General features: G+C 50.0%; 1 protein-coding gene across 1 annotated transcript in view; it reads left to right on the forward strand.

The window, feature by feature from the left end:
• Positions 1-20143, forward strand: part of FSTL4 (follistatin like 4) — a 482307-nt gene that overhangs the window by 322749 nt on the left and 139415 nt on the right. The window contains 2 exon segments of the mRNA XM_004384723.1: positions 9914-10107; positions 14881-15004. Coding sequence (XP_004384780.1) covers positions 9914-10107; positions 14881-15004 — 318 coding nt within the window.

The following is a 20143-nucleotide window of genomic DNA, read 5'->3' on the forward strand; positions in this document are numbered from 1 at the left end:
GCAGCAGGGTGTCAGCTCCACACAGCAGAAGTTCCTGAACTCACTGAAACAGAACCCATCCTGTACCCATGCCCTCCTCCCCCTGCAGCCCTTATGCAGCCTGAGATTCCCAGTCCGAGCAGGGACCAGTACATCCGTGCCTTGCAGGGGAGCAGGGGTCAGGAAGTGAGAAGTAGCTGCTTGGCTCTTTCTAGGCCTTGGCTGAGGTGCTGGCACCCCCTAATAGTTGTCCAAGTTCTCCTCCTGACTCAATCCCTAGTAGGTGTCCCTTCCAAGGCCCTCTTGGGAGCCAGCCAGTTGTCAAGCCAAGTAAGCCCTGCCAGAGGGCCAGGGAAGGATGCTTGCTAAAAGGTCATGTTTCCCAAAGTGTGGTCAGTAGACTCCCTGCGTCAGAATCACCAGGCACCCTATTAAAAATGCAGCTTTCTAGGCCTCACCCCAGACTTGCTGCCACAGACCCTCTAGAGGTGGGACCCATAATTTACATTTTTAACTAGTGCCCCAAGCAATTCTAATGTAGGCCAGAGTTTGAGAACATGTGAAAGGCTTTTTGCATAGCTGCTTTTCCTCTAAACATAGCAGCATTCCCCTATATTCATTCTTCCTCAACCAGGCCTGCAGAGGAATTCTCTAGAAAAAGCAAAAGTAAAGAGGCCCTATGTTTAGTTTTCTCGAGGTCCTGTGTCACATGGTTGAAAGAACGAGAGGTCAGGAGACTCAGGTTCTAATCCTGAGTCTGCCGCTAGTCAGACCTGGGGTCTGGCCATGTCCCTCCACAACCTGGGTCTGGGTTTTCCCGTCTGTCTAATGGGTGCATTGGACCCATTTTCAGTGTTCTGGTGTTGGGATTAGTGAGTGAGGGGGCACCCAAGTGAAGCTCTGAGTGATGGAAGTGGGGGAGACAGACCAAGCTCCTCCAGACCCATGGCCGAGCAGCGGTGCTCCAGCACCCTCCCCCCAGTGTAGGCATGTCCACCCTGGCTCCCCACTGGCCATTTTCTCCAGCAGAGTGAGATGCAAAGGTGTTGGGAGCACAGTCCTTGCCTTCAGGGAGCTCAGTCTATGAAGGAGACAGGACAGAGACGAAGAAAAACTCTGCAGGTTTAAAGGGCTAAGGGTCCAGAGTGTGTGGTTGGGAGTGGACAGAAGAAGCTCCGTGACGCTGGGCCTTGATAGAAAAGTCATACTTGAAAAAAGGGCCCTTCAGGAAAGGGGCATCTGCGGAACTGCTTCCTGGCAGGCAGGGGAAGTAGGTGGAGCCAGACTGGGGAGGGCCTTCGGTGCTGGAGGAGCCAGCCCTCCAGCTTAGGTCAGGGACAGGCATAAACATCTCCAGGGGTGTTCATCTGTGGGGAGAGTGACCCATTCGCTCAGAAGCCATAGGCCCCAGAGGGAAAGCCAGCAATGGGTCACCAAGTGGCCTGACTTTGTGTACAGCTGTTGATGTTTATCTGGGGAGAGTGAGAAAACCATATTGTGTGTTCCTGATATCTCCTGAAATTTTCAAAATTTTATGGCTTCATCAACACTGTCACTGAAACTACATCATGTTAGCTAAAATGTATCCTAAAGATAAGCCCATTGGTCTTGGCATTTATTGTTAATTGAATTTTCCCAGAAATGGTAGCGGAAAGAATGTTAATGTTCATGAATTTACATCAAGTTAAACATCTGTTCCTCTTAAGCTAAACTCCAGTAAAGTTATGGCGGCTCATAAATTAGATCTGGGAGTAAAATGCTTCTTGCTCTCTGCACAGCTTAGCAGTTTCAAAATAGACCTCAGAATGACACATGGCAACTGAGGCCCGTGTAACACAACCATATTTAGCGGTAATGTTGGTGCCAGACGATCAAGCCAAGTTTTTGCTTTGGTGGTAAAGATCTCAGCTTTGTCTGGGTGGCAGATGACATCACTTAGCAGTCAGCTGCAGACAACATGGGAATGAGAAGGAGTGTTGCTAACATTGGAGAGGGCTGTGAGAGACCCAACAGCAGCCGAGAGGATGGACGTGGCCACATCCTGTCTCTCCCCCTGGGCTGCGCTGGGGTTTCCCCAGGTGTGGTTGTCAGGATCTGAGCCTGCCTGGATGGAACTGGGCTACCCTGTCAGGTTGAGGAAGGGCTAGGGGCCAGTGGGTGTGGCTCGAGGGCACAGTCCTTAGTTGGCCCCTGGTCATGGTTTGGACCATCATCTGTCCTGACCTTTGTCTGGTTTGGGAAGGGCGATGCCCACGACCCACCTGCTGGCATCTCAGAGCATGACCCCCCAGGGCCCACCAGCTCCCACCCCAGCACTTCCTCCCTTCCCATCCCCCTGTCCCTTGGCCCACACTTGTCCTCAAAAGGGATTGCTTCCACTAATGCAGCTGAGCTCTTCCTGATATCAAGTAATCTGCATCCTGCATTCCTCTCTCCCAGAAAGTTGGGATTTGTAGGGGACTCCTAAAGTGCAACAGTTGTCATCAAGTTGACTCCAACTCTGACCTTGTCAGACTAGAACTATGCTCCATAAGGCTTTCAATGACCAATTTTTCAGAAGTAGATTGCCATGCCTCCTTCTGGGGTGCTTCTGGGTAGACCCTAACTGCTAACCTTTCAGATAGCAGATGAGCACATTAACTGGTTTTCAGGTTTTTCTGAAGAGCAGAGCTGTCCCACTGAGGAACTTCCAGCACTCTAGAGGCCATCAGGCGCCCCGGGACTTCCACAGCCCCTACCTCCCCCACCATCCCTGTTTGTGTATCAAGCTCTCCCAGAGAGCATAGGTGGTCCAATGATCAGCTTTGGGCTCATTTACTGATCAGAGTCCCAGTATGGGATGGAACCTTTCCTGAAGATGTGCCATGGCTGAATTCACCCTCAGCCTCCCTACCTGGGTTGCTGCTCTGAGCATAGGGCCCCCTACCTGGCCTCTTTGTAGGCTCTGTCCTGGTCAGCAATAACAGGATGAGAGTGCAGAATCTTCCATCATCCTCCTTTCTAGAGGTGGCCCCCAGGGAACTGCTGGGTGCCCACCAGAGGTGACTTGAAGGAACCTTATGTCCAGAAGGGCAACAGCACCTCTATGGTTGACCACCTCACCACCATCCCCAGCCTGGCCATGCCAGAACTATGTGGGGCCACCTTTGCAGGATTTGGGGTACCACCACTGAGTGTGTAAGGCCCATACCCCCTGGCAAGCCCAGGGTAGCTTGAGCTTCAATGAGCATGGCTACATGTATCAGCAGCTATTTGCCTGCACCCCCACCTTACACACCGCCAGCCCTGACCCAAGGAGCTGACACAATGGATGACAGGGGACCTCAGTCCACAGACATTACATGAGCACCTTCCATGTGCAGGTGCTAGGCCAGGTGATAGGGATGCAGACTGACTATCAACAAGTGGGTGGATAAATCACAGAATTAGAGACTGAGAAAAGTACCACAGGACAGAAACAATTGAAGGGCAGTAAGAGAGAAGAACAGGGCAAGGGATGAGGGACCTATTTAGTTGGGGGTTGACATATTAGAGAAAGAGGCTAAAGGACTTGGTGATGGAACGGCTGTGGGGTGAAGGAGGAGGAGGAGGCAGGAAGAGTTGCGCCCTTTCCGGTCTCCTTCACCACCCTCCCATCCCTGGTGGCAGGGGTCTCCAGCCCACTCCCACACCTGACTGCACAGTGGTGTCCAGGACCAGGGCCTTCACCTGGGGCCTTGACCACAAGACTTGTCTCACTGTCAGCTAGAATCTGAGCTTCCCACCACCTGGGTGAAGGCTCCTACTTGCCCATATTATGCAACATACCGATTTCCTTGACTCTTGGAGCCCCCCGGCTCCACCCACACTTAGGACTAGAGACTTTACCTGCCACCGAATGAAGACCGTCCCTGGGAGGCGTGGTCTAGCAGGGTTGTGAAAAGCTGCTGGAATATTCATACCGTCTCCCTTGATTCCCTTTGTTTTGTGCTAGAAAGTGTTCCTTTGATGGACATTTAATTCCAGAGGCTGCTACCTGCATCCTATCTCCTTTTGCTCAAAAATTAAATGCGATGTGCCTGTGCTCCTGCTATAATAATCTCCCTCTGTGTGGAGGAAGCGTGGCTGGAATGGGAGAACATTAGAATCCTCAAAGAGGGACAATTATTGAGGGAACTAGATTAACGAGGTGTCATAACAACTTAGCCAGATCTGCGGCTGACCTTTCTCGTGGAGAACGGGCTTGATAAATGTAGTTCATTACCAAGTTCTGACATGAAAATAGGATCACACTCTGGGCTCCTCAGCAGGCTGATCACTATTTTATCTGCCAAGGCAGGCCTGGTCTGGGGACAGGAGGAGCCCCGCACACATGTGCTGGCGGTGAGTCCAAGCCAGTGCCGGGGGCTGGCCGTGCTGGCCCTGCCGTGTGGAGGGTGCCCAGGCAGGCCAGAGGGCAGCTGGACACTTCCAAGGGGCTATCAAGGATGATGGTCATTGTCAGCCTGTCTGCCTGAGAGGTTCCAGAGCAGGCATGTCCGTGGGTGGTGGGACAGGAGGGAGGAAATCCAGAGTTTCTTCCCTCCTCTGTTGTCTACAAACAGCGATTTTGTAGCCACTCTGTGCCAGGTACCGGGCAACGGTGAAGGGAACAAAGACAAATGAAACACACCCCTCCTGTCTCAGGGCATTAAGCCCATTTCATCAGGAGAGGACGGCAGGCCTGGCTGACAACTTGGATTTTGCAAAGTCCTCTCACAACTTTTTTTCTTTAATTTTATTTTTTATTGTACTTTAGATGAAGGTTTACAGAACAAACCAGCTTCTCATTGAGCAGTTAGTACACATATTTTTTTATGACATTGGTTAACAACCCCATGACATGTCAGTACTCTCCCTTATCGACCTTGGGTTCCCTATTACCAACTTTCCTGCCCTTTCCTGCCTCTAGTCCTTGCGCCTGGGCTGGTGTGCCCCTTTAGTCTCCTTTTGTCCTATGGGCCTGTCTAATCTTTGACTAAACGGTGAACCTCTGGAGTGTCTACATTACTGAGATAAAAGGGTGTCTGGGGGCCATAGTCTCAGGGTGTCTCCAATCTCTGTCAGGCCAGTAAGTCTGGTCTCTTTTCTCTCACAACTTTTTTTATTGTCATCACCCAATTAAGTGAGTGAAGGGGCTATTACTGACCCCCATTTAGGTAAGGAAATGGAGCAAGAAGGGCAGGGGAATGAATGCCTTCCTTAGGACCTCACCGCGAGGTAAATGCAGAGCCAGATGGTCTCCTGACTCCTCATCCAGTGCTCTGTTCAGCCTTGTGGTGATGGTCATCAGTGGTGATGGTATCAGTAGACACAGCAGCCTGTGATGAAGTCTGTCTCCTACTAAAAGATGCCAGAGGAGGCTGCTAATGTAGTGTATTCTGAGTTCCCCCAACCTCCACCCTGCAGGCTGGACCACGGCTAAGGCTGGGCCCCGCCCTAGGCCAGAGACACATGCTCCTCTCCCTCCCTGGGACTCAGGTAAGCCCCAAACAGGGTCAGGGCAGAAAGAGTAATGGAGCAGGGGGGCACTAGTTTAGATAAGACAGCCTTTCTGATGAGGTGATAGTTAAACAGTGGTCAAGATGAAATGAAAGGGTAAGCCATGTGGGGATCTGGATAAAGAGCATTCCAGATGGAGCGAACAGTAAGTGCAAAGGCCCTGGGGCAGAGCATACTTTACTGGTCGGTGCTGCTATGGTTATTTCACCCGCTTCCCTACTCTCCACCTCTTGAAGTCACCTCTGAACTTATGGGTGGGCAGGGATGACCCTGTGTGAAGATGAGAATGACCTGACTCTTGGGTTACGAGCAGGTAGGATGAAACTTTAAAAAGGAAGGAGGAAGAAAACAGAGGCTACGTGGGCTGAGGCCACAGGGCCCATGTGCAACAGACAAGGCCCAGCCTACCTGGATGAGCTCATCCTGCTGATGGCTCAGCATCACCTGTGCAGAGGGACCGGAATAACCTCTGAGCAGGCCAAGTATTAATTAACAGCAACTGCCTCTGGGAGGTGGATTAGGCATGACTTATTTTCTCTTTCTTTATACTCATCTGTGCTTTCCAAGTGTTCTTCAACAAGCATTTTTTTTTTAATAATAAGACAAATGTTTAAAATTGGCAACAGGGTGGGGGAGCCCTTAGCTAAAGACCAGGTCTGACAGATTCACAGTCACCCACTTCTCCACCTTCGTGAGTCACTCTATTTGACTCCATAGTGAAACCAGGAGGGTCGTGAATGAAAAACTAAAACTGGGACTTGGTAAAGTAACTATCACTTTTACACACCTTGCTAGGAAGATATCCATTCTGGAAACTAAGGCCTGCCTCGATGGAGGAAGGCTTGCCCTGGAGAATGGGCTGGAAGCTGTAGCTTTTTGGGCATCTGCCTCTGGGAGCTGGAAGAGGGCAGGGAATAAAGTTCTCCTCCCTCCCTACCTCTACAGAACTCAGCTATCAAAGGCAGGGAGCCGCAGGAGGGCAGTCTTTGCTGGAGATGAAGCATCAAAGGGCTTCCCAATGAGAATTTGGACTTTGAACCTAAAAGTGATCATCTCCACCATGAGACCACCTCCCCTTGTGTGGCCACAGCTCTCCCGCAGTGCTCCCGGTACACTGGAGGTGCTCAGTGATAGCCGACAAATTATCTGATTTCTGGGGATTAGACAAAGTCCTCACTTGAGACTCTCCTAAACCACAACTTCTTCTGGGGTAAAGAAGGATTGAAGATTCCCCTACAGGAGCCACTCAACTCCTCTCCGGACCCCCAATGCCCAGCACAGAGCATGCAGAGTAAGGGCCCTTGTAAAGGAAAGAAAGGACAAAGCAAGCTTTGAACAGTGTGATCTACAGTGTCGGAAAGCCTGCCATAGCTCCCCTCACTCCGCTATGGCTTCCGAGGCCCTGCCTGAGCACTCCTACCTCCCTGTCCTGCCCTGTCTTGTTCCACCCTCTGCTTGGCTCACTCAGGCCCAGCTTTCTTGGATCTTCAGACATGCAGCACTGCTTGCTTCTGACCCCAAAATTCTGCTGCCTGGCATGCTCTTCCCTCTGCTGCCTTCTCCCACAAACTCCTCCTCATCTTCAATGTCCCTCCCTTAGGGAGGCTTTCTCCACCCCTGGCCTCATGACCTTCCCTTCCACTGGATCCCAGGCTACCCAGGACCGTAAGCTTCCTTCTATCACCTGCATGCTGTACAGTGTCTGGCACACAGTTTCTAGATAAATACCTATGAAAGGATGAGAAGGGCATGGCAGGTGTGGAGTCTAGCATGGAGCAGAGCCAGGGACCCAATGACCTGATCCCTGGAGACTTGGGGCACCCACCCCTGCTCCCCAGGTTGATTTCTAGCCATGTGCATGCCTTCTTGACCTCGAGGGCTCTGCTGGGTATTTCCCAGAGTGAAGCCAGAATCCTGTGGCACTCACAGTAAACAGTAGGGTTGTGCTAGGAGCACAGAGCCTAGGAGGTAGCTGCAGCTACCTGACAGGGCAGCTTTGGTAGTCTCCCTAGCCTGCCAGTGTTGGAGGGGGATCTAGCTGCAGACCTCTGGCCCAGGATAGCCAACAGCTCAAGGTCTGGGAGGGTAGCTTGTAAGGTAGGGGGGACCAGTTTAAGTGAGATGTTCCTGCCTATCTGACCTGGCCTGGTCCATCCTTCAGGTGACCCTGCCGTGGCACGTTCTTAGGAGCCTGACAATCCACTAGCGTTTCTGGGTATTGACCCCATATCTATCTGCTGGGTACACCAGCTTCTCAGCATCTAGCTATAAATGCCTGCCCCCAGGAAGGCCTGGTGGGTCCTTCCAGGACTGGTCCATGCAGACCGTCCATACAGAGATTTCCATCACTATTGATACCAACAGCATCTGTCTGCTCATACACTGCATCCTGACTTCTGGTCCATTTGCCACAACTGGATTTCACCCTGTGTTGGGGGTTGGAGGGCAAACCCCTATACCTTGGGCAACACTGTTCCTCTTCTTTCCCCTGAAATGATCTTTATCCAAGCCCAGAAAGAAAAATCCAGCAACCAGCCACATCTTTCCCTGGGCAGAAGTGGTTTCAGAGTAGGACAAGGCCGCCATTTTCAACTCCGTGCAGCTGTACTCTGTTGAGAATTGGGTTTGTAAGCTAGTGGCCCTCAGGACTCCCAAGAATGCATTTCCTACCAGGACAAAGAGGGATGCTAGCAAGGTTGGGGGATGGGCAAGCATCATCCTTGTCAGCATGGAGACTCTCAGAGAGCAAATAGATTTGATTATATTGAACACAGCAATCGATTTTTTTTCTAAATAAACATGCAGGAGGAAATGGTAATGGACATCTGTTTCTGACAGGAATCAATTGACCTCAAATTGGAAGAAAATCTAGGAACACAAACAAGCACAAGAGAAAGTGGTTGGGCTACCCAGGTTTGTAGAGAGAAGGAGGGAGGGAGGCAAACAGACAGACAGACTTCCCCATTATCTCTTTCCCTACCAAGTAGCTTCCCTGTTTATTGCTCCTCATCAAATATGGTTCCAGTAGTGGTAAAGGGGAGAGTAGCTATCATTTTGTGAGTCCTTATTCGGTGCCAAAGGAGCCCTGGTGGCACAGTGATTAAGGACTCGGCTGCTGACCGAAAGGTTGGCGGTTGGAACCCAACCAGTGGCTCTGCAGGAGAAAGACCTGGTGATCTGCTCCCATAAAGATTGTTGTTGCTGTTGTCGTAGAGTGCTGGCCAGTCAATTTTGACTCATTACAGCCTAGGAAACCCTATGGGGCAGTTCTACCCTGTGACATGGTGTCACTATGAGCTGAAATCGACTCAACAGCACACAACAACAGTGTTCCACACCAAGCCAGTGCTAAGCCCTCTATGTACATATCTTACTTAATCCTCATAACAACCCTACGTGGGAAGTACTGTTATTATCCTCACTTGACAGATGAAGTCACTGAGGCAACTTGTCCAAGGCTACCCAGCCAGGCAGCAGCAGAGATGGAACTCAAAGCCAGTAGACTTTGGAGCCTGTGTTCTTCAGCATTGCTTTATCTCCACTCTCCAGCCCTGACCTATCACCTGATCTCCTGAACTGGCCCAGGAATTGGAGGGAGGTGCCCCAGACCCCAGAGAGTCCATTCCCATTCTCCAGGACTCAGCAGAGCTAGGCACAGGAAGTGCTCCATCCCCCTGGGAGGTCGGGAGTGAGGCTGGAGGGGGACCCTGCTCTGCTAACATCCCCACAACCCCTGTTTACAGGCTGTGCCCTGTATGGTGTTCATCCTAGTGACCCATCACCAGCCAGCAAGATAAACTGTGTCATGTCACAGTGCATCACAGGCCTCATTTGCCAAAACGCTGTGCGGCTCTATCGCTGTTCAGCAAGCATGCCCAAGATAAAAGGCCTGAGAGTAATGGGCTGTGTGCTTCGGTTTTCATTTCGCAAAGCTTCCTTTTGTTTCTTCGTCATAGGCTTGTGTACACATGTTTATTTTGAAGTAATCCAGCTCTGGGAGTGTACCTAATTAACTTAAGCAGCGTTTATTAGTCCTGTTTACTAAAACTCCCTAATCTATGAGGCCAAATAGTCAAAAGCAGCCTTTAAGGTAGGATTAAGGCAAACACAAAATGGAAGTGGGGCCGACTTTTCCAAAGCCGCTGCGGGGCTGCGGCTGTGAATTGCCTGCACGTGTTTCCCATTCCATGCAGCGCTCACTCTAGGCTGGCATGCAGTAGGTGCTCAATAAGTATCTGTGCAATGGATGAATGGACGGATAGACAAAGAGGTCCATCTAGTTGCACTGTGCATTGCTCACAGCAAATGCCCAACCACTATTTGTGAGTGAGACAGATGAAAGGACGGATGGAGGGAACGTTCTTTTGAGATCAAGGGGTGCATCTCATTGCAATAGCCTCATCTTCTCTCCCAGGTGACACGTGCACGATGGCTGAGTACGCACGCCTGAAGAATGTCCTGCTGGCGCTCCAGACCCACCTGCAACCACTTGAAGAAGGGGACAGCAGGCAAGACCCCGCCTCCCAGAAGCGCCTCCTGGTGGAGTCTCTGTTTAAGGACTTGGATGCAGATGGCAACGGCCACCTCAGCAGCTCTGAACTGGCTCAGGTAGGTATGGTGCTCCGAGGAAATAGAGTGAGGGAGGAATTCAGTTTTTCATTCAGCGTGTAAATGGAAGTGAACACGGGAGATGCACATAAGGAGAGCCGTTTGTAACTGCCTGCATAGTGAGGACACAGAGGAGGTCTCTCTCCTGCAAGAGGAACCCTCTTCGCCCTCCCGGGAGTTGGAGAGCTGGTGTTCAGCGCCTCTGAGAATATCTTACAAACAAAATCATGTCAGTTTCTTCTTCCCACCAGCCACCTTCAGCCAATATTTACAAACAAGCTTTGAAGCACTCTTAGCTAGCTGGCAAAACACAACTTCACAGGGGCTAGTCTCTGATGTTTTAATCGGGAAATACATCTTTTCTTCCTTGAATTTTTTACTTCCCTTTGGCAGGAAGGTTAAAAGGAAGCAGCATTGGGTTTCCACCAGACATCTTTGTAGTTGTAACCTGAGTGTCCTGAAATCCTCTACCCTGCAATAGACCCACTCTCTATAGCATGCAGAGGTCCCTGGGTGGTGCAAACAGTTTGTGCTCGACTACTAAACTAAAGGTTGGTGGTTCAAACCCACCAATCAGTGCCACAGAGGAAAGACCTGGCAATCTGCTTCTGTAAAAAGATTACAGCCAAGAAAACCCTATGGTGCACAGTTTTCTATGTAATACATGGTGTTGCCATGAGTCGGGATTGACAGGAACAGGTTTGATTCTATAGTATGCCAATACAAACAGCCCAAACCCTGCCTGCTCGCTTGCCAGAAGCTCTTGGTCCACCCCCAAGCACTTCTGCGGCACCCCCACCCCCAGGGACTTCTTACTTTCTCTTGCTGCCATCCACAGCTGCTGACCAGTTCTACAGGCCCCTCCAGCCTGCTCTGCTTTGCCCCAAATCAAGCATTGGTCCTCCATCCTGCCTCCAAGGCCCACCCTGTGCATTAGTGGGTAACCACATTTTACTGAGGCTCTGGGGTGGAGCTGGAAGGATGAGGAACAGGAAGGAATTACAGCAGACTAGATGCCAGACACCCCGTCCCCAAAGTCCATCGCCAGTGGGCCCAAGTGCCCACTGCTCCTGCAGTTGTTGGGGCCCAGTACTGCAGGCAGAGTCCCTTCTCTCTGCTTCTCCCTGGTCCCACATTCCATGCCCAACTCCTGCCTCTTGGCATGGTGAGGGGAGTATTCTGCCCTTTTACTTTCTCAAAAAAGGGAATTTCTCTCCTATTTTTCTTAGTTTTTCCCATCCAGACTCAGACGTTAATTTTGCAAATGAAAGGGCCTAATTCAAGAGTTTTCCCAAATGGAAGAGCAGTCAGCCCCTAAGGTGACTTTGGTCTCTTTCCAAAGTCTGTGGGTTGGAACACAGCCCATGTGTCCCTTTGTCCAGCTGCAAGGCAATGGAGAGTAGTCAGTATCTGCCATATGAAGGAGTGTGGAAAGAGCAACCTTGCTCCCTGGGACTATACTCAGGCCATTGCAGGGAGGGCCAGTCAGATTGGACAACCCCCTCTGCGGCAGAGAGGCCTGCATCCCTGCTCCTGCTCTGCTGGCTTGCTTCTGAGGACCTCGGGCTCTGGAGCCACCTTGGGCAGGTGCACAGGTGTGCAGAGAGGACTACGTCAGGCTCCGTGGGCAGAGTAGGGTGGCGGGAGCAGCTCTTCCCTGGAGACCACAAAGTATCCACCCAGAGGATGAGTGATAAGGATGAGTCCTCACATTTGATGCCACTTTAAAGATGTCCCAACATGGCACAGTGACTTACCAAGGCTGTGGCTCGGTCATTAGGCAGGATTGGGGTGGGGAGTGCCCTACCATTTCTCGAGCCTCTACCATATGCCTGACACTAACCCAGGCCTTTTACTCACAGTGTAATTGTATTCATTTCTTGGGGCTGCGGTAACAAAACTTGGGGCCTAAAACAACAGAAATGTCTTCTCTCACAGTTCTGGAGAGCAGAAATCTGGAATCAAAGTGTCTGCAGAGCCACACTCCCCACAAAGGCTCTGGAAGGAGAAATCTTTCCTTGCCTCTCCCAGCTCCTCGGACTCCAGGCATTCCTTGTCATTGGATTTAGGGCCCACGTGGATAATCCAGGATGATCTCATCTTGAGATCTTTAGCTTAATTATACCTGCAAAGACCTTTTGTCCAAATAAGGTCATATTCACAGGTTCTAGGGATTAGAGCATGGACATATCTTTAGGGGGACCACCAGTCAACCCACTACAATAATAAACACAGAATAGTTCCTTGCTACGTGGTATAGTGACTAAGAATGCAAACTCTGAGTTCGAGTCCCGGCTCCAGCACTTACTAGCTAGTGGATCATGGGACACAGCCTCACCTCACTGTACCTCCATTTCCTTATCTGCGAACCTCACAGGGTCCTTGTGTGGGTTTAATGAGTTGAAACACATGAAGGGATGTGTCTGGCACGTGGTAAGTTCTCAGTAAATGATAACCCGTTAACCAGTTTCTATCAAGTCACTTCCGACTCATGGGGACCCCATGCATGTCAGAGTAGGACTGTGCTCTGTAAGGTTTTTAATGGCTGACTTTTTGGAAGTAGATCACCAGACCTTTCTTCTGAGGTGCCTCTGGATGGACTCGAACCTCCAACATTTCAGTTAATAGTTGAGTATGTTAGCTGTTTACACCACCCAGGGATTCCTCAGTAAATGAGAGTAGGAGGTATTACTGTCATCATCATCTGCATCATCTTTATTATTATTCTCCCCTTAAACCTTTCAACCATCCTCGGTTGTGAGGTTGGTAGTAGTATTACCCTCATTTCATAGACGTTTTCAGATGAGGAAGCTGAGGTTCCAAGAGATCAAGCCACTTGTCCAAGTTGAGTTCACTGCTGAGGAAATGGTGGAACCCACAAAACCCGAGTATGGAGCATCTGCCCAGAGGCTTTGGAAGACAGGCTTCCCCTCTCAGGGCCCTCCACTCCAGTGGCACCACTGGGCCACAGCCTGCTTCTAGGAGCATGCTGGGAATCACAGACCCCAAGGCACATGCAGACCCCGCACTGCTCGCCCACACTCGGGCAGCATGTGCAGTCCACTCAGGGCCTGCATCCCAGGACACCTGCCATCTGCAGCCCCAGCGCACCACCCTGCCAGCATGTCAGCCCTTCCGTCAGCACTCCGCTCCCAAGAGATAGGGTCAGGGGCTCACAGATGATCCAAAGGCTCTGGGAAAAGCATTTTCCCAGAATAACTCAGGTCCTGTGGGTTACACTTGCCAGCAGGAGAACCACCTGCCAGTTCTCCACACTACAGGCCGTGGCCGTGAGGGTGGCGCGGGACCGGGCAGTGTTTCGTTCTGTTGTACGTAGGATCCCTCTGAGTCACAACCGACTTGACGGCACCTAACAACAACACAGGCTGCAGCAGAGTGCACCGAGGGCAGGCAGCTTTTGGCTTACCCTGGACAGAGGCATCTGTGCGTTCTTGGCATCCCAGGCACGCCCATGGGGCTCCCAGGTAGCTGCCAGGTAAACAGAACCTTTCTGTGCCTGTTGCTCTAACCTGGCAGAGCTGCGCCCCAAGGCACCTGAAGCCATTAACAAGCATGGTAATTGGACTATGATTTCCTCTTTAAAATTGAATGTATTTAAAGTCCATTTCATAAATCTGCCAAGCAGAGCACAGCTAAATGGGCCTTTCCTTGACACTGAATCACAGGAACCAGGAAAAACTCGTCGGTCCTCTGAAAAGTTAATCAATTTCCAATGCAGAAATAGACAAAGGGATATTTCCATCTTCAGAAGATTGATCTGGGGCGTTATGGTTGATCTCCTTTCTATTGAACACTGTTACTTGCTGGGTAAAGGGTCATTTTTTTAACATTATCACGTTAAATTGCCTTTAATATAGCAGGCCACTCTGAGAATGTTAAGTAAAGAGAAAATGACTCTACCCTCCTCCCCCCAAAAAATAAAATCATTTCCTTTCTTTCGAGATCTCCTTCTGAGCGTTTTCCTTGTAAGATCTCTAATTCCAGACTTACTGGCTTCAGCTAAGTGGGGGTGACTGTAGGCACCTTTGGGCACGTGGCTGGTCATGCTGAGCAGCTCTCTGTAGTACCCTGCCACCCAGAGCACAATCAGAGAAGTTCACAAGGGCCCACCCACGACCCCCTACCAGAATCCCAAGGGCAGGCATTTGTGTTCCTGGAACGACAGGGTGAGCAGAGAAGTAGGGCTCAGGCCTAGGTCAGTAGAAAGGCAGCTGCCCCTCTCTGGGGTGTGCTGTGGCTAGGAGACACCACTCTGAGGTTGGTAGGAGCTGGGGTGCCACCAGGGGTAGGGGCATGACATCGATGGGGCAGTAACCTTCCTGCACTACACAGCTGGGAGCCAAGCAGCCTCAGCTCCCCACTCTGAGTTCAGCCACTGTTTACTGCATTTATGCGATCTTCTCTTCTCTGTTTCCCTATCTACAGCACAAAGGGGTAGACCAGGTGGCCTCGAGATTCCTCCTAGCTCGGATTATCTGGATTGTGTCTGCTCAGATGGCAGAGCACAGACCTGAGCTCTGGTTCAGACTCTGGCCCAACCACTGTGTGACCTTAGGAAAGTCCCTTTCCCTCTCTGAGCCTACTTGCTCATCTATAAAATGAGGGGCCAGACAAGTCAAAACCAAAGAGCTCTGGGTGCTCTTCTTGGAGTCCTAGCCCCTCCCTCGGGCCCATGACCGCAGCCCCGCTTAGCACTGTTTTCCAGCAGTGCCCACTACACTGAACTCACTGTTTCCCCTCCTTGCCCTACAGCATGTGATGAAGGAGCAGGACCTGAATGAGGACTTCCTGGGGTGCTCGCTGGGCGACCTTCTCCGCTTTGACGACTACAACAGTGACGGCTCCCTGGACCCCCGCGAGTTCTACACGGCCTTCCGTAAGTCAGGCCCCAGTCAGGGGTCCCAGTGGGCAAAGGGGCTTGTTTCTGCACCAGAACGGTACCTTCGATTGTCTCAAGGTTGGTTTCTTACACAGGTAAAAGCTGTTGAATTTGTTTTGCAACAAGCCTGGTCTTTAAGAAAAAAAGAGAATATGTGGAGGAGAAGGAACGCTTACCCTTTTCCCTTTTTGAGAAAGACTTCTCTCATTGTTGTTAGAGTAGTCTAGGACTCTGATTTAAGCGTGACTGTGAGGGTACTGCTGAACACCCTGTGGGTTCCATGACTGCACATGGAGGGGAGCAGGTTATAGGGTCATCAGGGGACCCTGACTGGAGGCAAATCCTGCAGAAGGGCCCCAAAGGCTTGGCTAGGCAGGGATAAGTTGAAGAGAGGTGGAGGGATCCCTGGAGAAGAACAGAAAATAGATGTTCTATCTGAAAACAGAGGAGGCGCTCTGGGTGGCCCTTTCTAGGGTCCCTGGTGCATGCAAGAGTAGATAAGCTGTCTTAAGGACCTATGTCTTTTCCTTGAGGTGATCTTCCAAGAGATTACCTCCTGTTACGCGTAGGCGGAGCTGGGACAAGGGTTCCTAGAGATGAGAGATGGCTCCAGACAGAGCTCAGCAGTGAGGAGAGGGAAGGGCGGTGCTGCGCCCAAATGTGGGGCTGGAGGGGACATTCTTGGCCACAGGGAGATGAAGCCCCTTTTTGTTGGTGATAGCATTCAGGCTGTGGCCAAAGCAGATGATATGTGTGTCCCACGTGGCACACCTTTGGACATGACCTGCAAGTTCAGGGCTCCTAACTGCAAGCCCTGGAATTTGAGAGGTAGCTATAAGACACCCAGGGGGCACTGAGTAGTCTGAGCCACAGAGCCTGGCATCCTCCTCCCCAGCCCTAAACCTCTACTATTTTCCAAAAAGGTATTCCTGCTTTATGTTGGCATTTCTTTGAGCTGTTGTTATTCCAAACATTCACAAAGCCTGAGAAGGAGTCCTCATGATTCGTTGGCAAGAAGGGCTCTTATGGCAACTAGAAGAGGTACTTGTATGACACAAGAGGAGAGAAACCAGTGTGATTCTTCACTGTGGGAAGTGTCTGTGAGCTTGAGATAGGGGTGCCTTTCCGGTCCACTCCACAATAGAGTCCTGTGGCCTAAGACCAAAGTCCAAATTACTGGACTTCGCTTGATGGTCTGTGACTGTGCATGGTTCTCCATCATCCTCCTTTCTGCCCACCATTAAAACTCATATCTGCTTATAGTAGTTAATAACAAGGTGTGAGTGACAGGTAGGCTTAATCTGCTATGGGAGATGTTTGCTTTGTGAATCAAACAGCTTGCTCCCTGGAATAGATCTCTAAGTTTTGGAATATGTGGAAGTATCAACAGACCCCTAGACATGGCTCCTGAGAGCTGATTGTGAAATTTTCAGGAACTTTGCAAGGTGGTTGTCAAACATCTGGTAGCTTGAAATCGGCCATAGTGGGAGCATTTACACCACAGAAATTTACACTGCACAAATACTACCAGAACAGAGGAACTGTTGTTTCCAGAGAGCTAGTTGTTAATCACTGACCAGCACACCACTAGACAAGACCCTCCCTCCTGTCCTCAGCCCCCTCTTCTTGCAATATCCTCTGCATCCACCTTCCTCAAATAGAGACCCCTTAATGCCGCTAATCCCAAAGGACATGAACAAGAAAAGAGTAGAGCTGTGAGGGCAGATTAAGGGAGAGCCATCCTCAGGGCAGGAAAGAAGCATGTTTCCCAGGGACAGTTCTAAGACATTACCAGAATGCTTCCTGGCCTCAGGCCCCTCTGCAAAAGGAGCTGTGAAGGAAAAGGCCAGTGCATTTCAAGAGCCAGGGACCAAGGCTGGTCTTCAGGGATTGAGGGGACACCCCAGGCATCACTACTCATGTGTCCCATGATGGCATCATTATGCAGAGAATGTCACTGTGTAGACACCATTATGGTACCTACCAGGGCCACCGCAGCAGCCACTGTCCCATGAGCTTGATTCCTGGAAACCAGTCTGGGGTCAAACAGAAAGCTATTGGCTTTACTTGCAAGGAAATGGAAGCATTACTGTTGCCCATGATGAAAGAGAAAGGCTCACTGACTTCCCTAATGAAGGTCATTATAACCACAAGCTCCACGGAAAAAGAGGGACATCATCACTTCACCTCCAGCCTTGTGTCTCATACACGGCCACATAGTGTCTGCTTCCTTCATTCTTGGTTATTATTTGAAAAGCTTTATAACGACCATTTTTAAAGCAAATTAGATTCTGCTGTCGCCTTGGACTTGTTTTGAACCAGGCAGCCAAACCACTCATCACAGCCCAACCCAAATAATAGATATGCAATAAAATGTAAACTCACAGCCATTAAGGAAGCCACCAAATGAGTTAACCCAGCTATAAAGGCTTGACATGCAGCCACTCGGAGCACAGGAGGATCAATGGTTTCTCAAAGTCATAAGAACGCTCAACCAAATTCCCATAGCTCCGGAAATAGATTTATGGTTCCGTGAATTTTAAATAGGTAATTGAAATGAGACATACAGGTACAACTTATTATCCGGCAATCGATGGGCATTAAAGAAATCTTACTAAAACCCAGAAAGTAACATCTCATACATTTCAGCAAGAACATTTTGGATTTAATTTTAAAAACGAGCTTCTGGGCTAGCAGAGGTTGAGACTTCAAGGTTTTATTTTCTAGTCTCTATTTTTGCCGGAGTCCTTGGGTACGAGGCAGCGTGGGGTTAATGGGGTGACTGAGCTCAGAAGCCTCCAGGAGCAGACTGGAGCACTCCATTAAAGAATGAGTTTGGGGGTGTTTTCCCTGGAGAAATGGGGAGGGGGTCTCCCAATTTACATCTTCCTGTGCAGCCAGCCTGAACTCGCCGGGCCGGTGTTTGCCAGTCTTCAGCCGGCTGGAGGCAATGCCAGGAGTCCCGTGGCTGGAGGTGGCCCGTGGTGGGCCAAGGCCCCTCCATCCTAGCTCTGCAGAACAGGTGACCCCAGGGGAAGGGGCAGAGGGCAGGTGGGTTGGGTGGTGATGGTCTCTTAGCCACTGGAGACAGTTCAGTCTCTTTCAGGCTGTCAGACAGAGCTAAGGCCTCAGTCACCTGTCTCCATACAGTGACAGGAGTGAAATATGAGGGGGCCCTCCCTCTCTTCCTCCATTTGTCACCTAAACATTCTCTTCAAGTGCTTCCAGCTTGCCAAACCAAAAGCTGATCTAGGGACAAATGGCACAGTGTCCTCTCCCTCCCTCCCCTGCCCTCCAACAAGACGCGGAGTTGGCCGTCCCTGCTATAAGGCAGAGGCCCAGTCTCCAGGGTTCCTGGTGAGCAAGGTGCCTGCAGCCGTCTGTTCATCACCACAAGTTGCTCTCAAAGTTGCTCTTTTAAAAGGCTGCTCAATAATGCAAGTTTTTGCACTTTTCTGAATGCTCAGGTTGGGATTGTGGGAAAAGCATGTTGCTTTAAATGAGGATTTTTCTCTCGCTTTCAATTCATTAGAAGTTTCTTCTGCTTTTTAGAAAGATACTTGTTGTTTTAATTAATCCTATGAGAGCAAGCCCAGCGAAGGTGTTGGATGCAAGGGAAGGATGTGGGCAGCCAGCAGTGCTGGATAAAGGGCTTCACCTATTAATGTTTCCGTATCAAGGAGGAGCGCCTGCATCAGGGGGCCACAGTGTCAGGGGAGCTGACACGTGGGAGTCTGAATCCCTCCCTCACCTCTGGCTCTTGTACACTCCAGGCAGACAGAAAGTAAAGCGGTGTTTTCATCTGATTAGTGTAATAGCTCTGTATCCAGGGCAACTCCGTGAAACGGGTGAAGTGATCACCTGGTGAATACACAGCTGTTTTTCTGCGATCATTGCTGCAAAAAGCAAGGATGGTGCAGCTTCACTGTCCTCATCATTATTCTCTGGAATGAATAATACCCAGCATATTCCAGACAGCAGGCCAGGCTTTCCACACACGCTAGCTCATCCGTTCTCCCACACCCATGAACGTGAGGTTAAAACACAATGCAAGCCTCCCTCGCTACCCAAGTCTAGGTGGCGCCTTATCCATGTGAGGTGAATTCAGACAGGGAGTTGAGGTGGCAAGGATACTGCTTTTTCCTACTCTATTTGGTTCCTGCATTTTGGATAGTGCATAGCAAGATTTCAGATGGCACGGGATTTATCCAAAAATTTATCTGAATCTATTTGGTTCTTGTATTTGGAGAGCAAGAGATAGCTGCGGGCTGCTTGGTTTTGGCTAAGGTCCAAGACCATTGGTGATGATGATTCCCTGAACTCCAAGGAGAGAAACTGGTTGCCTCATGCAGGACTTGCAAATGAACTGGCCAAAAAAAAAGAAAACAAAACATTTTTACTGCCCTTTGTCCCCAAGCATAAGGAGAGGCACTTCAAGGAGACTACTAGGTGAGTTTGCTGTGTGTCCCCAAAGCCAGGGCCCAGAGGACTGGGTTCAGAGGTCATGCCTGGGGAATTGAAAGGGAAGGACTGTGTGCCATCTGAAAAATTTTGCTTGTCAATATTGCTTTAGTTAGTAACTTAAAACTTAAGTAAGTAGTATAATAATAACAGTTAACATTCATGGTGTGTCAGCACTGTGTATTATATCCCCATTTTACAGATGAAGAAATAAATTCAGACGTTAAGTACTTAACCCAAGGTCACACAACCAAAAAGTAGCAGAACCAGGAATGAACCTACTGTGTCCAACTCTGAAACCTTCTCAAGCATTTAAACAAACACACTTTGTAATTCATCAGCTTTTTCCAGTGAGAAGAATCTCACTATCCCTACAATGGAATTCCCTAGACTTCAATCCCTAGCTCAAGTACTTCCTCCTGCAGGAAGTTTTCCTCAATTTCTCTTCCCTCTACCAAGCCCCACACACCTCCCTCTGTGTGTCTACAGACCTTGGGTTTACCTCTACGTAGTAACAAGGCTGTGGCCTAATGGTTAAGAGTCTGAGCTCCAGATTCCAAGACCTGAGTTCAAATCCTCACTCTGCCACTTACTAGCTGTGTGATCTTGGGCAATTCTTTAACCAGAGGTTAAGCTGGGCTTCAAGTTGCCCGTCTATAAAATGGGCACAAGGGT

The sequence above is a fragment of the Trichechus manatus genome, unplaced genomic scaffold, assembly GCF_000243295.1.
Source record: "Trichechus manatus latirostris isolate Lorelei unplaced genomic scaffold, TriManLat1.0 scaffold00127, whole genome shotgun sequence".
NCBI classification, from domain to species: Eukaryota; Metazoa; Chordata; class Mammalia; order Sirenia; family Trichechidae; genus Trichechus; species Trichechus manatus.